The 17,568-nt window shown below is 35.0% G+C and overlaps 1 protein-coding gene across 1 annotated transcript in view; it reads right to left on the reverse strand.

Moving 5' to 3' along the window:
- ALG13 (ALG13 UDP-N-acetylglucosaminyltransferase subunit) overlaps nucleotides 1-17,568 on the reverse strand; it is a 64,845-nt gene that overhangs the window by 38,218 nt on the left and 9,059 nt on the right. The window contains 8 exon segments of the mRNA XM_025853645.2: nucleotides 244-316; nucleotides 2,063-2,109; nucleotides 2,836-2,886; nucleotides 4,922-5,005; nucleotides 5,552-5,728; nucleotides 5,731-5,769; nucleotides 5,771-5,895; nucleotides 5,898-5,923. Coding sequence (XP_025709430.1) covers nucleotides 244-316; nucleotides 2,063-2,109; nucleotides 2,836-2,886; nucleotides 4,922-5,005; nucleotides 5,552-5,728; nucleotides 5,731-5,769; nucleotides 5,771-5,895; nucleotides 5,898-5,923 — 622 coding nt within the window.

The following is a 17,568-nucleotide window of genomic DNA, read 5'->3' on the forward strand; positions in this document are numbered from 1 at the left end:
GTTTTGGGTTGTTGGTTTTTTTTTTTTTAACCTATTGCAGGAGTGCTAAGATCAGATCTGTTCAGAAGGGTGGCTAACAACACTGAGGATAACTGAACGGAGAGGAAAAGGCTAGTGACAGAAGCTTGGCATTTAGACTGTGCTTTTATTCCCATTAATTTGGTAACAAAGGATGATGTCTTACTATCTTGGTAAGCCAGTAGCATCAATTTATTTTATTCTAGTAAACGCTCATCTTCTTACCTTGTCTTCATAGCCATTATCTGTGACATAAGTTGGAGGCTTTCCGGGATAGCGATAAAGAATGAAATCCCGACTACATGGGTAGAAAACATAGGTGGTTGAAAAGAGATAATTTAGTATATGCAAGAGATAGTTATAAGAACAAGTATGTGGGCTTTTAAACTGTCCACCTTATTCATACAAAATAATCCAAATGTTTAAGAGGCTAAATAATGTTAATTCAAAGTAGACAGCTAACTGTCCCTAAAGGTCCATGGATTTTTAAAATGAACCTTAATTTGGGGAAAGGAGGAGTAAAGATAGACTACCAGCTGTACGTTGGCTCCCCACTTATTTAAAGCATGGGCCGGCAAATTTTACTTGGTAAAAGACCAGATAATAAGTGTTTTACCTTTTGCAGACCATATGGTTTATTCAACTTTGACTTTGTAGCAAGAAAGCAGCCACAGACCATGATAAACAAGTATATATGACTGTTCCAATAAAACTTTACTTATGGACACTGAAATTTGAATTTCATATAATTTTCACATGCCATGAAGCATTATTCTACTTTTGATTTAACCATTTAAAAACTTTTTAGGGTGCCTGGGTGGCTCAGTCGTTAAGTGTCTGCCTTCGGCTCAGGTCATGATCCCAGGGTCCTGGGATCGAGTCCCATATCGGGCTCCCTGTTCGGCAGGAAGCCTGCTTCTCCCTCTCCCACTCCCCCTGCTTGTGTTCCTGCTCTCGCTATCTCTCTCTGTCAAATAAATAAATAAAATCTTTAAAAAAACAACTTTTTAAAAATTCTTAGCTCGAGGGCCATACATAAATAGAAAGAAGGCCAATTTAAAAGCTGGCCCTTGATCGAGCCCCGCACTGGGCTCTCTGCTCTGCGGGAAGCCTGCTTCTCCCTCTCCCACTCTCCCTGCTTGTGTGCCCTCTCTCGCTGTGTCTCTCTGTCACATAAATAAATAAAATCTTTAAAAATAAATAAAAAATAAAAAAATAAAAAATAAAAAAATAAAAGCTGGCCCTTGACTTAAAAGCAACAACTGATTAGCTACCTGTCCAATGCCTCTTCTATACGACTTCTTGATGGATTTAGTGAGAAATGAGCAGGCCGCAAAACACTAACTTGAGGGAGTACCACAATGAGAGGGTTTGGACTCTACCGTATATGCCATCTCACCATCCTAAAAATTGTGAAGAGTCTTACATACAGAAATCAACTTCCTCAGATGAACAAGATTCCCACTAGCCTCTAACCTACATTATATAACTATTTTTCAAAACTGCGCAGCTTCCAGAAATGCCACTTTTGCTGTCTTAAAGACCACAAAGTGATAGAGCAATGGTTCTCAAAATGTTCCATTATCATCTCCTTAGAAAGCCTTTTTACTTTTCATAATTTCCCTCTGAAATTTTAATACCACAGATATACTGTGTCTCTGTTTAGGTACCATACCCTTTGAAGCACTGTAGTATCTAATTATCTTTTTGTCTTGAAGAACCAGTTTCTACCCTCTTAGAAGCTATACTGCCCCAGTGAAGACACATGCAAGAGGCACAAAGTTAAATACACAAGAATTCTAAGAAACACATTCTGATTTCCTACAGGAACACTAGCAGTTCTTAAGTCCTTTATTTCGTTCAAATGGACACAAATGCTAGAGGCTCTCCACCTAAAAATTAACACCAATTAACTATGCTTAAACCTCCTTCATTCTACATATTACATTAAATCCAAATTTCCCAAATTCTAGAGAGACTTGAAAAGAAACTTTACACACAATCACACATACACACTCAGTCTTTAAAAACAGATTTAACTTACTTATAAATTAGAGAAAGAGCTCTTATTTCCAGCTGGCCAGCACTTTCCTAAACATAAGTAGTACATAAACTTTTTAAAAACATTCTGTAGCTAGGATATAAAAGTTTCTTCAAGTTCAACATTGTTATTTTAGATGCTTAGCACTGTTTTAGATGAAGAATTTGTAGAACACACTATTAACTTGTTTTGAGGTTTGGGATATTGTGTTACTCATTAACATTCTGAAAAAAAAAATAGTCCTAAAGACCTCCTCAGTTACCTATTAAGTAACAAGGACAGGTAATATGAGAGATTTAAAAGGCACAATAAAAATGGAATTAATGTTAAGAATATGAAGTTAGCAGGGTACTTAGTAAATGCGAAGTCCAGAACTACAGAATTAATCATATAAATTATTTTTAATTAAATATGTGTTTATAGAGCTTACTTCTACATAAAAGGTAACTACAATTCAGGTGAACTTTTGAATAAAAAAATAATGACCTCCTAGTAACATTACTATCCCTCCTCCCCCATTAAAGTGAAAAGGCTTAGGCTTGTCCTGTTTGCAAACAGTCTATGGATGATAAAATTGCTGACACACAATTCTCAACATTCAATACAAAATAGGTCAATTGCCAGCCTCTAAACTTTTCCAAGAACTATTTGATTCAACACAGCTGGCTACTTAAGAAAATAGGTTGCGACTAGCTAAGGCGACACAGATGAATGAATATTTAGGTTTACTATTCCATAATACTCTGAAAAGATTAAACCCCCATATTTGATCTTACCTTGGGATCTCCCAACCGTTCCAGGTATTTCTCAAAAGATCCCTCCACATACTTCAAAAATAAAACAAACTTGACTTAACCAAATACACAGCATTACTAAAATCTGATTATATTCTGCAATACTATCCTCCAATGGGTTTTTGTTCAGCTCAATTATGGTATTAAATTACTATTTTGCACAGCACCTCAAGAAGATTTGCACATACAAAGAAGTTATGAGTGGAGAAAAGCTGGACTATAAAACTATCTTAGGAAATGGTCTGGCTGATCCACAATACCAGTGCATTTCATCAACTATAACACCTTTGAGTTTCTTTTGAAATGCCAATTTAACTTGACAATTTTCATAAATCATGCAAGCCCAATAATTATAAGGATTTTAAATCTGATAGGAGACATGCATTTGCAAAGTTAAACTGAGGAACTTTACTAGGGAATTTTATTAGTTTCAGAAAAGCCCAGGGCACAAGGGAACTTCTTGGGGTAAATCTTGATTGCAGTGGCGGTTGCATAACAATATGATTGCCAAAACTGAAAGTGCTAAACTTAAAATGGTGAATTTTATTGTGTGTAAAATATACCTCAATAAAAATAAAATTAAACTTGGGGAACAGAATATATGTCTAGTTCCATGTACATATATCATTAGACAAAGTTTTTTAATTTTTCTCAATCCCTTTTTAAACAGCTTGAGGTATAACTGACATACAACAAACTGCTCATATTTAAATGGCACAAATACATTTTGACATATGTATGCATCCAGGAAACCATCATGACAACTGTGATAGTGAATAGATCCATCACAGCCCTAAGTTTCCTTGAGTCCTTCTATAACTCTACTGACCCCCACACAACCACTGATTTGCTATCACTAGAGACTGGCTTGCATTTTCTAGAGTTTTATATAAAGGAAATCGTACTTTGGGGGAGGGTCTACCTTCTCTCCTTTGGCATAATTATTTTGAGATCTATCCATGTAAGTTTTAAAATTTTACACAAATCTTTTGTTACTCAAAATGTGGTTACTATTACTGTATCATGAACAAGAGCAAGCATCACTTGGGAGTTTTGTTAAAATGCAGAAATCTCGGGCCCCAGCTCAGACCTACTGAATCAGAATCTGCACTTTTAACAAGATCCCCAGGTGATTTGTATGCACAAAAATACTTGAGATGCACTGTTTTACATCATGGTCTTGCATTTGAAGTAATTTCATGAATAATCCTTTCCCCAGATGTAGTAAAGAGTGTAATTAACTCCTAGGTAATAAGCTTTAAAGTCAAGAAGCCGTCACATAGTTTTAAAATTCACTGAAACCTGTTGAGAAAATTAAGAGTAAACCTCGAACAGCAGGCAAATACCCATAATATACAGTCAGAAGAAAACAAATAGTACTGGAAAGGCTAAGAATTTTTTTTTTTAAGCCACACAAAAGGGCACAATACAAATCAGACCTTGATAAAACCTCATTCCATTAACAAGAATTCAAATATTTCAAAGTATTCAAACATGTCTTCTAGAAGTTGTTTTAAAGCCAATCATTAGTGGCAGAGCACCAATTACCAGTTTGTCACATGAAGATAAATGTTGGAACCTAATTTGTTTCCTTACAATTAGGTTTTATAAGATTCTTCATATTGGCTGATCATTGTGTACAGAATTAAGAGCACAGAGGGGTTTCCCATTTATACATACTTGGAAGTATACATTTAAAAATATTAACATAGTCAAACTTTGTGAACTATGATTACTTGGTTCAAGAAAAGTGGTATGGATAATACAGTAGTCAAAATGTAACTTTTTAGGGCTTGCCAGATTATGGGCAGTATGTGGGGAGTAGAAAGTAGTGGGAAGGATACAGATGAACTGTTTTTTCTTAACTTTTAATTGGAGTACAGAACAATCTTATTCTGGAGGTGGTCTAGAAGCATGCTAGCTAGGGGAAGACAGCTGAAAATTAAGTATTTGCTATTGAGAGGAGATTGCAGGACCTAATTTTCATTATGTAGATGGCTCAAAATTCATTTCCCATTTGCTACACACTCTACTAACATCTCTACCTTGTGTTATATATTCTACTTACAGACTCAAAAGTTTGTTGATTTTCTCTCATATATGAGACACAAGCCTTCCTGATTTCCAAATGATGGACCTGGCTGCAAAACAACTAAAAAGAAGAGAAAGACCAGCTGTCAACAGTCATTTGAAATAGCTTTTAAATTAAAATGAACTGGGCACTAAGTCCCCCTTATTCGAAACATATGTAGGAAATTAAGTCCTGATCTTACTAAAATCTTTTTGCCATCTTTACTGGGGTTGGAAGAGATGGTTCTGTCTTACCACCCCCACCCTTTTTCTAGTCCTTATGGGCACAACCTATAAATTTTTCCTTAGGCACTAAATTTAGAAAAGTAGGGGCTGCTTATAAAGGATCAAGATTCATTTCAAAGTTTTCTGTAATTCCATTCTTATCTTACATTCCAAATAGCATTTAGAAAACAGAAAGACAGCAAAGGCACAGCAATATATCTGGACTCATCAGCAAAGGCATACGCCAAGCTAGTAACTGGCAGACAGGCCTGGGTATCTTTACTAGAAAAGAGAAAAGGGATTTTTTTTTCTGGTGGGCTCCAGGTCTTCTAGCTCCAGTACCATGCCATGTGTCAAACCCTGAAAACTCAGTATAGGGAAGATATATTTGTTGTCCTTTTACCTGCTCCGAAATAGCCCGAAAGAGGCAAGAGGCATCCTTGGCAGTCAGCTTTCGAAACAGCCCTAAGCTGCCTAAATAGTCATCCATTGATGCCTCATTCAGAGACTTCTGGCCGCTGTACTTTTTCCATCCTTTATGCATTTTGCCAGGGGTGGAGGTGGGGAAGGGGAGAAAGGAACACAAATGTGGCAAGAAGGAAAAAGCAGGATGCAGGTAGGAATGGGTAGCAGTGACAAGGGCTTGCTTATGCAGGTATCCGGAAAGCAGCCCAAAGTCTAGGGATGAGAAGGCAGTTGGAGTCAGCGCTGCAGAATCTTGGCACTTCTCAGGAGCAGAAGCAAAGGGCTGGCTTGCCCGGGACAAGTCGGGACCCTGTGAAAAGAAGAGGAAGAGCCGATGCTCCTAGGAATAGAGAACTGGACTTGAGAAGACATGGGAGAAGGCACTTGGGGAGCTACCTTGTTGGGGAAGGATGGGATTAATGCAATCAGCCCAAGGTTGAGAGAAATATGCACAAGCAGCTGAGCTTTGGGACCAAAAAGAAGCCGAGTTTGCAGCTTAACTCAGGGCAACTGCTGCACGAGGCTGCGATGGGACTGCAACAAGACTCAGGTGTATATGATGCAGCCTGGCCCACATTATATGGCTTTAAGATTTCTGCCCCAAATTTTTAACTACATTCTCTGCCCAAGTTCCCTGCTCCCCTCATAATTTCATGTAGACAAGAGGAAAAAATTATAAACCTAATTAACTACTGAACTTCTGTATTAAGATCTTCAAAAACTAAGAAAGTCAGGGGCTGGAGGCGCCCTTGATCTATAGGGGCTAAGATCACAGTTCAAGCAAAATAAAGTGCCAAAGCAATTGCCTAGTTATTTCAGGTAAGGAGTTTTAAGTAATTTCATTTGGTTCTCCTAGATAATAACAACTCTCTGCTAGGATCACAGAAACTAAATCCATTAACTATACTAGAAAACAGATACAATTCTTGACTAATACCCCCAAATTATTGTATAGCATTAACAAAAAGAGAAAATGCAAAAAGTGTTTCTTAAAGACTGGAAACAATGAAAGTTTAAACTGAAGCAGCATAAAAGAAAATGTCTTACCCACAAACTTTCTAACAGACTACATTTAAAATGCTGTGGCACAGCATTAGAGCTGTTGAACATGAGAGTATTTCCATGTATTATTAGGACAATTTTCTGGAAAAACTACTCTGGATTCTAAGAAAACCAAAGTAAATACAGCTGTATTTGTAAGGTTCAAAAACAAGACTGATCACTTGCATTACTTGATTCCACTGTCAAGTGTCTCCTTTTATTTAAATGCCTTTCTTAAGTGTTAAACAGACCCTAAGTTGGCTTTGGAGAAGTTGCAAAATTAAGCTGCTTTGAAAATTGTTTTTCTTGTATCTGTGGATCCAGTAGCTATCATGACTGCCCTGCCTATAGAAAAAAGTATCGATAATAAAATAGGAATGAAATAAAATCATGGTAAGAAATAAAATCTTGACTTCCTTTATTTGAAATTACCGTAATTAATTTCTTTTTTAAGGAAACCAGAACACTAGGGAAATTACTCCTTTTGAAAAAGTCCTGAAACATGGTTTGGGAAGAGGGATCACCATCTTTTTCTAAGGCCACAAATTCACTGAGAATAAGTTAACTCATTTTTGGCAGTTTTTACTTTGAGAAAAAAATGCCAATTCTTCATATTTATTGCTACTGAAACTAAAAATAAGGTACGTACTAATCTACATACTTCATTTTGATGAAGGGAATAAAAGGCAAAACTGGGAGAGGAAAAACAACTAGAAAAGTAATACAAGGGCAGTAAACAAAAATTAGAGACAAGACAACAAAAAGAGAAGGAAAAAAGAGGAAAGAAGTACACAGAAAGACCAACACAAATATGGCTAATGGATTATTGACAAAGGTTCAAGAGTAGTTCAACAAACAGTATTTTCATCAAATGGTGCTACACAATGGCATTCATATATAAAAAAAATTTTCTTTAGCCTATACCTCCCATCTTATACAATTAAAATGGATCAAAGGCCTAAATGTAGACCAAAATTTCAAAACTTTTGGAAGAAAGCATAGGAGAAAATCTTCAAGACCTTGAGTCAGGCAGAGTTCTTAGATATAACAAAATGAGTAATTGGACTTTATCAAAATTAAAGACTTTTGCTCTGCAAATGACACCGTTAGAAAATGAAAATGCAAGCCACAGATTGGAAGAAAATATTAATATATCCCATCTGACTAAAAATCTTTGTATCAAAAGTATAAAAAGAATTCTCAAAAGTCAACAATAAAAAAACACAACTAAAAAATTGCCCAAATGATTTGACTACACATTTTACCAAAGATATAGGAATGGCTAATAAGCTAAAAAGATGTTCAACATCACTAGTCATTAGGAAAATGCAAATTAAAACCATTATGAAATATAAATACACACCTACTAGAATGGCTATAATAAATACAGACAGTAACAAGTGTCACCAAGGATGTGGAGAAACTGAAACCCAAGTAAAAGAAGGTAGGTGCAAAGGGGTTTGATTCCAAAAGATATGATACCATTTATATGAAATATACCAAAAAGGCAAATCTATAGAGATAGAAAGCAGATTAGTGGCTGCCTGGGGTTGGGGTATGAATATTTATTAACTGCAAACAAGCGCAAAGGATCTTTTCTGGTGTGATAAAAAACGTTCTAAAACCGTGATGTTGCAACATTTCTGTACATTCACTAAAAATTATTGTACACTTAAAAGTGGTGATTTTTAACAGCTTTTCAGTTAACATACCATACAATTCAAAGTGTACATTTCAATTACTTTTAGTACATTTACAGAGTTGTCATCCATTGGCACAATTTTAGAACATTCTCATTACATTCAAATGAAACCACACCCATAACCAACCTAATCCCCCATTGTCCATCAACTCCAGGTAACCACCATCTACCGTCTCTCTATATTTTGCCTATTCTACACATTTCAATAAATGGAATCATACAATATATGGTCCTGTGCAACTGACTTCTTTCACCTAGCAGGAGGCTTTAAAGGTTCATCCATGGGCAGCTCTTTCTGCCCATGGGTCCCCTCCCTGTACTTTAATAAAACCACCTTTTTGCACTGGAAACAAATTAAAAAAAAAGGTTCACCCATGTTTGTTGTAGCATGTATCAATATTTTAATCCTATAGTTAAAACTATTTTACTTATCCATTCATCAATTAGTAGACATTTGAGTTGTTCCCACTTTTTGGCTTTTTATGACTAATGCTGTTATAAACATTCATGTGCAAATTTTTGTTTGGACATGTTTCTATTCTTTTGGATAATACCTAGGAATGGAGGTGCTGGATCTATGTTTAACCGTTTGAGCAACTGTCAAGACTGTCTTCCACAGCAGCTGCACCATTCCACATTCTCATCAGTAGTGTATGAGGGTTCCCATTTTTCCACATCCTTTCCATAATTACTGTCTATCTCTTGACCATAGCCCATCTAGTGGGTATCAAGTGGTACCTCACTGTGGTTTTGTTTTCCATTTTCCTGATGGCTAACAATGCTGAAAACCTTTCATGTGTCTAATGGACATCTGTACATCTTTAATGAGATATCATTATATACATTTTAAAATGACTAAATTAAAAAAAAAAAACTTAACAGCAAGTGTTGACAAGGACATGGAGCAACTTGAACTCTCATATGTTGCTGGTATGAATAAAATAGTACAGCCACTCTTAAAAAATTGTTTAGTAGTTTCTATAAAGTTAACCAGAGTTGCCACATAACTCAGCAATCCCACTGTTATCTACCCAAGAGAAATGAAAACTTCAGCTCACACAAAAACCTGTACATGAATGTTTATAGCAGCTTTATTCATAATCATGATTCCCACCCCCAAACTGGAAACAATCCAAACATCCTTCAATTGGTAAATGAACTGGCACATCCATACAAGAGAATACTCCTCAGTAATAAAAAATGAGGTTTGATACACAAAAGAACCTGCATGAATCTCAAATGAATTGTATTCAGTAAAGAGACAGATTCAAAAGGCTACATACTGTATGACTGCATTTATGACAAACTGGGAAAGATAAAACTTATAGAAAGGGAAAACAGATCAGTTGCTGACAGTAGTTAGGGTTGTAGGAAAACCCTGACTGCAAACGGATGGAAGAAAGGGGATGTATGGGGGTGATATATTTTGTATCTTGACTGTAGTAGTGGTTACACAATTATGTTTGTCAAAATTTACAGAACTATACAAGAAAAATGCTGATTTTGCTGTATTTAAACTGAAAAATAAAAGAAAAAGCAGCAGAAAGAATTTAGAGTTGAGGAACTCACAGAATGGACAAAATTGAAGAGAAAAAAACAAGAAAATCAGAGGATCACTAATGGATAGCCAACATCTAACACAGGAGGCCCCCAAAAAGATAAAGTGGCGGGGAAGAAATGATTGTGATAATGATGAAAAGAAAATTCTAGCACTGCAGAATAGGAGTACCTATATTTAGATCGAAAGGGTCCATGAAGTAGCCAGAACAATAAAAGCAAAAGAGATGTTCAGCAATGCACACACCATTTCTGAAGCCAGGGATAAAGACTCTAAAGCTTTGAGATGAAAACTGGGTCATATACAACTTCTCAACAGAATAACTAGAAGCTAGAAAAAAATAAAGTTCCTTATGTGAGGGAAAACTATTTCCAACCTTGAACTCTATACCAAGCTATCAATCAGATGGGAGTAGAAGTGTTTCCAAACATGAAAGATTAAAAAATTTACCATCCTTTCTCAGGAAGCTATGAAGGATATTTGAAACCAAAATAAGTTAAACCACAACGGGGGGGGGGGGGGGCAGAGAGTCCTAGAAACAGAAGATTCAATGTAAGAGAGAAGCAAAAGGAATTTCTAGGATAAGGGTGAAGGGGAAATCCCAGGGCAGACATTCAGCAGGACTACAGAATCAATGACCAGTTCACCTAAAAGGGGTCAGAACCCCAGCACAGACATTTCAAAAATAAATAATAATGAAAGTTAAAGATAGCCTAATTTATTTAAACATACTAGGAAAGATGTATACCTCTGTTGGAGAGCTTGAGAATATTTTTATAGAAAATCAAGCAAATGAAAACATTAAAAATGAGGTAAATAGAAAAAGGAATGTAATCAATGAATACTGACTACATGACTCTGATGTGAATATTGTACTTAAGTAATCATGTCAATACTGAAAACAGATCTCACAAGGACTAAAATAATTTTTTTCAACTTAAATATCATCTATAGCTGTGGAAGAGGAATATAAAGCCTCCTCCTCCATACTAGCAAATGTAGAGATGATATTTAAATTTAAAAAATGAAAACAAGTTTGAACATATTCACTTATAAAACATAAAATGTAATATTTTTTTATATTCTGTATATTTTACAGAATATATATTTTGTTTATATTATTTATATATTAATATATTCTGTTAACTACAGAAAGCAGATCACAGATGGGAAGAAGTGGGACACAGAACTGTTTTTGTCATATACCTTGTAGAACTAGTTAATATTTTATACTATTTATGTGTATCGTAAGATATAATAAAAATTTTAAAAAATATTCAGTAAGTAAAAACAACAGAATAAACTAGGAAAATAAATGATAAATAGAATTTTATAGCTACAGGGACCTCCTATTTTACAAATGAAGAAACAAGTTTCAAATGATTATGAAATTTGTCCAAGTTTTCACATCCTATCAATAATAGTACAAGGAATATATATTGTCTGATTATTGTAAAGAGGAATCACATAACAAAAAAGAAATGATGAACAAAGGCTCAGAGATGGTTAAGTACAGGTTACATTCCCCAAATCAGTACAACAGGACTTTTTAAAAAAAACTTGCGGGTTAATAGTAGACTTCATCCTGTGTGTAATAGCCATTTCATATTATTTAATATTGTCCTTCAAAGTATCTATTGCACTCGAAATCCCAATTGACTATTCTTCTACAGCAAACTACTCCAAATCCTGTAAACCACTAGAACAGAGAAAGGGCTCAATAAAACAAACTACCCCATGCCCAGAGATTCTGATTCAGCAGGTCTAGGGTGGGTCCTGAGAATGTGCATTTCTAAAAAGTTCTCCTATGATAGCTGATGCTGCTGGTCCAGGAGCTTTGGGAACTAGCGTTCTCAAACAATGTTGTTTCACAAGTTCTTAGTAAGTGTCTCTAAAGAGTTTCAGGGTGAAAATTTCAGCAAATACTGCACACTATAATCCAATCTTTGAGGTTCACAATGTCCATTAGCAATATTAAAGGCTCTAAGGAATGCTGAAGTTACCTGCTTAACTTTGATCTGGCCTTTTCCATAGGGGAATCTTTTACAAAGACTTTCCAAATCTTTCTGAAGATTTGAGAAACGCCAGATCAAAGTTAGGCAGGGAACTTTAGCATTCAAATTAACAAGTTTTTAATGCACAATAGCTACTGCTTTTAAATTGTTTCAAAGTTTGAAAAATGTTTCTGTACAAATTTTTTGTCATCTATACCTAAGCTTACTGGGATAATTACATAAGATACTAAATGTTAACTGCTTAGCACAAAAGTGCTTAAATATTGACTGCTGTTAGCTGCTACCATACAAAACAATTCACTAAGAAATTCTTTGGTTTAAAAAAAAAAAAATCTTTGGTTAAAAAAAAAAAAAAGGTAAGAACCAGAACAATTTCAACTAAATTCTACTGAAAATCAAGCCAAAGTTCCAATATAGCTCCCCAGAGGAGCTTTCCCCAACACTGATAGTTTCTTCACTTCTAAAAATAATGGAAAGAAAAATAATTGCCTTAAAAACTTTTAGGCACTGTACTCTGGGTACAGATTAAAATGAAACAGACAAGAAAATCCAAGTAACTTAAAATAATTAACATTATTTGACTTATAAAACTGATATGCTTTCATTTTATAATTACTGCTTTTTATATTAAAATTTAACCTGCAAATGTGACTTGTTTTAATTGTTAGAATTGTCTTATTTCTTCACTGATCAAATAGGGAAATTCTCTGCGGTACAATACATGAATACTAATAGTTTTAGTTCTGAGGTAACACTTCTTCATATTTCCAACTAACTAAATGAGGTACATGCCTGAAAAATTTTTTAAAGCATACATTATCTGTGACACAGAAGGTTTAGTTGTAAAGGTATATAGGACATGATACTTCTGAGTTACTATTTTAGTTTGAGAGGCAATATGGTATCACGAAAAGAGTATTATGAACTTGGTTATGCTACTCTCTTGAGTCAGTTTCCTCATCTATAAAAGGAAGGAGGTATGCTGCATGTTTAAGCTCTTTCAGGTCTAAGGAACTGCGAGGAACTGTGATTCAATGGTGGATAACAGATTTGCCCTCCCTTTAGATGGTCAAATTTGTGATCAACATTAACCACAAAAACAGCTTGTAGGAGGATTAACCTATTACCCCGGCAAATCATGGGGTTGACTGGCTCACATAAAAATGAGTAAATCTTACCTTACAGATGAAATAAACAGACCTAGATTTTTGAAGGCAACAAAATTTATAACCATGTGTGGTGATGGGTATTAACTAAACTGTGGTAATCATTTTGCAATATATACATGTATCCGATTATGTCAAATACATTAAACTTTTACAATGTTATGTCAATTTTATCTAAAACTGCAAAAAATAAAAATGACAATCACATTTATGTAAAGATTTGTGGGAAACTGCTGAAAGGCAATCAGTATTAAAAAAAACTCATTTATTTCACTTATTTTTAGTACCAAAATAACATGGAGCCAATTGGGGTATATAACTCAACCCTACAGGACCTATTTTTAAGGTTTTTCATTACTTAAAAATATAATGGTTAACCTTCTGAAAACATTTTTAACAGCACCCTGGAAATAGAACCTGTTGCTTCTTTTCATAGTAGACATTTAAACAAAATGAACAAAGCAAAATTAATGAAGAAAGGGAACACAATGGTTCCAAAACAAAATTTGGCCATTAGATCCTATTCAACCTCCCTCCTCTTAAAGCTTTAGGAAAGAGACAATAAAGAACTGATTTCCCAGAGTAGTGATCCTTCAGCTAGGCAAAATAAAAGAAACATTACCAAGAGCCACTTGCTTTCATTTCCTTCTCTTCCCCACTTCCATCTGAAGCACTCTAATATAGATTAGGGAAAAAAAGGAAAGTAATGTTTTGTTTAAAAATGCATCCTAATGGCAAAGAAATGCTAAGGGTTGGTTTTTTATTCAAGATACTTACAGTGTCTGAACAGTCTACCAACATACAGGGGATTGAAGGAAAGGAGAATACAGACCAGAACACTCTTGTTTTGATGTGCTCACTTAAGCTTCTAAATAATCTTTAATTCTCTAACTATAACCCCAGCTAGAGACTATGAATTTCAATATGAAATTCAATGAAGACTTTGCTTTCTGTACCAGTTAGGAGTATATACTGTGTATTCCAGGGAAATATCTCTAAGTCTACTCCTACCTCTTAAAACAAAAACTCTAACCGAGAAAATGTATTATTTCAATGACATTTTTTTATTTTCAAAGATGCCACACAACTGGTTTTGTGTCTCAGAAATCACCTATGAAGGAAGTTAGCTTTAATAATTCACAAATGGGAAAAACTGAGATTCAGAAAATTACTTAGGCCAAGGACTTAAAAATGTTTTTCACTCCTAAATTTGGGAAGTATATTACTCACCCACTGCACACTGGCAGTGGAGAACCAACCAGTATGTTCTGTACAAAAGGAGAAATGAACAGTAAAAAAGATGTAATATATGGCCTCACAGACATCATTCCAACAGTGACTATCAGTTCAGCAAATACATTAGAAGCACATTGACAGTAAATAAGGTACAAAACTGTATTGCTTTTCCAGATAGCCTAATCTAGTATATCCCAGATTACTACAAATGAAAAAAATCCCACTTAGTTCCTTTTATCAATTAGAAACAGTGCTACACAAGACATGGGTTATAGACAGTTAATAGTTTAACAGTATTAAAATTAGTTTCAAATTGTGTTCCATATGTGTTAAACTTGGTAAGTTTCTAATTTGTTATGTGATAAAACTGGGAATTACTAAACTTAAATGTATTTAATCAGAGGGCTTCATTATAAAGGAGCCTAGTAGTTATCACCAGAGTACTAATGAACAATGAACGAGGAATGAAAATATTTAAATTGGCCTCAGTCTGGAGATTCTTAACCTGGAGCCTCAAAGTACCTGGGAAAAACTCCCCAAAATTCACTGCAAAATATGTGTCAGTATGCAAGAGAAGCAATAGTTTTAAGTATCTTGAAGGGTTCCATGACCCAAAGAGGCTTATACTACTGCCTGAGAGAGCAGGACTATAGCCATCAAAATAAAATGGCAGAGTATCAATCAAAATAATTTTGGTCAGGATGTGGTAAAAATTCATAAACACAATAAAGAGCTAGAAGTCAAATACCAAAACAGATGGTATTTAACAGTATAAAAGACCTTAAAAATATTCTATCAATATCAGAGTCAAGAAGCATATATTCTTCAGGACATTCCTGTTTGAAGCAAGCTAGGTTTGCTCACCTTCTATCTAGCCACCTACAAAAATTTTAATTTAAAGAACTATTCAATATAAAGATTGTGCTAGAATACTCACTTTTGTAAGGAATTAACCATTTAACAAGGAATTAAATTAAATGTTGTTTAGTGGTTATCTTAAACCCTTTTCCATGTAATCTGTTATTGGAAAACACTACAGCTACTGCTTTTAACAAACCTCTTCATTTTTAACACGTTTTACCAAAAATCCCCAATTTTTTGGCAGACACTTAAGTACCATTAGGATATTACACAGTATCAGTATTGCTATGTTTTAATGCCAGTCCTGTAAATGTTTGATACTACAAATTTCACCACAGAATGTGATGGTCACATCTTTCTTCTGAAGAAGAGACATACTAGACTCCATGAAATGACCGTGTGCAAGATTACTGTGTTTCCTAAAGACCTAATCCCAATCAAGACAATGAGAAAAAGTGCATTTATGCATTTATCATTTATGGAAAGCCTACTGTGCTGCAGGCAGAGGATTCAAGAATGAGTAAGACAGTTCCTCAACTAGACTGTTAAAAAGAGTTCCTCCAGAGCAGTAATCATGTCTTGAGTGCTGCTGATACAAAAAGTAGATGCTTAATACGCATTTATGTTAAAAGACTAAATGAGCAAATAAATGGGCTCAAGATATTTAAAAAGTAAAGCTAAGAGAACCTGGTGATCAATCAGATATAATGGGTTAGAGGTATCATTTAGTCCTCCAGGCTTATAAAACCATCAATATGGGCAAGGATCTCAGAAGGATGGAAGGAGAAATAAGATTTTAGTTTGGGGCACATTAAGTTTACCATGCTTAGAGAATTAACAGACATATATGACCAATAGGTAACTGGAAATACCATTCAGAAGTTCAGATCAGAGTCGGGGAATATAGATAGGAGCATCAATAGTAGCTCTGGGAGTAATGAAAATATCAAGAAAAAAACAGAGAGAACAGAACCAAAAACAGAACCTAAAACAAATATTTGGAGAAAACAAAAGAGCCAGTTAAGTAACTTGCAACCAGGCAAACCACCTGGGAGTTTCTCCACATGGATTTTGATTAGCATTCAGTAGGCTTTTAAAAATAACAATGTAAAGACTGAAATAAGTAATATACCTGTGGTTATCATACAATCAAAATTTCTTGGAATAGTCCTGACTTCAAATATTGTCCTGTCACCACAAATGATGGAAGAAAATACAGTGGAAATCAGCATTCTAGCAATTACAATTCCCAGTCTATCAGACACTTAAGTAGCATAACACTTCCTTTTTGCATTATGCTGAGCTCAGTTTCCTCATCCGCAAAATGGGAGAATAGTAGCTATTTCATAGAACTCTTGTAAAGATTAAGTAACTTCGTACCTGTAAACTTTTAAAAAAAAATTTTTTTTGAGAGAGAGAGCACAAGCAGGATGGGGGGGAGGGAGAGAGCAGCAGAATCCCGGCTGAGCAGGGAGCCAGACATAGGGCTCAATCCCAGGACCCTGAGATCATGACCTGAGCTGAAGGCAGACACTTAAAAGGACTGAGCCACCCAGGAACCCCTAAACTGCTTTAAATAGTACCTGAAACATACTAAGCATGCAACAGGTGTTAACTATTATTTTTCATTCCCCACTCCCCCACAAAAATATATATTAGTTGTACAGCAGAAAAACAGATTAGTACAACTATTTGGACCACCCATTCCAAACCTTTCCCCCAAATCAGTTTCAAATAGTCTGCCCATGTATCTCATTTCTTATACTGTATGCAAATTTTTGGTCATGTCTGAAAATTTTACAATTTGAACGAATCAGAGAGATTAAGTGCTTATACCATAATAAAGTGCCAAGAAAAACGTCTACATTACTTCTAGTCATTACAGACTTTTTTTTAGTCTTGGAAAACTCTTCCTCAAACTATCAAAGTGGTGGTACATATTTTTATATTGCCCTTTTTATCTACATGATTTACCTTTAAAAGCATATAGTACTCTTAAGGTGTCTAAAATCAAGACACTTGACAGTAGTTTCAGATAATGACCAGCTGACCCTTGAACACAGATTTGAACTGTGCAGGTCTACTTATACTTTTTCTAAAATACAATACTGTAAATGTATTTTCCTTGATTTTCTTTGCATTTCCTTTTCTCTAGCTTACTTTAAGATTACAGTATATAATACACATAATATACAAAATGTGTTAATTGACAGTCTATGTTATCAGTAAGGCTTCCAGTCAACAGCAGGCTATTAATCAAATCTTTGGGGAGTCAAAATTTGTATGTGGATTTTCAACTGTGCAGGGTTCTTGCACCACTAACCCTCCACACTGTTCAAGAGTCAATTTTTAATGTTCCAGAATCCCACTTCAAGT

Source organism: Callorhinus ursinus, unplaced genomic scaffold, assembly GCF_003265705.2.
Source record: "Callorhinus ursinus isolate GAN/ISIS: 27379988/994484 unplaced genomic scaffold, GSC_fseal_2.0 scaffold65, whole genome shotgun sequence".
NCBI lineage: Eukaryota > Metazoa > Chordata > Mammalia > Carnivora > Otariidae > Callorhinus > Callorhinus ursinus.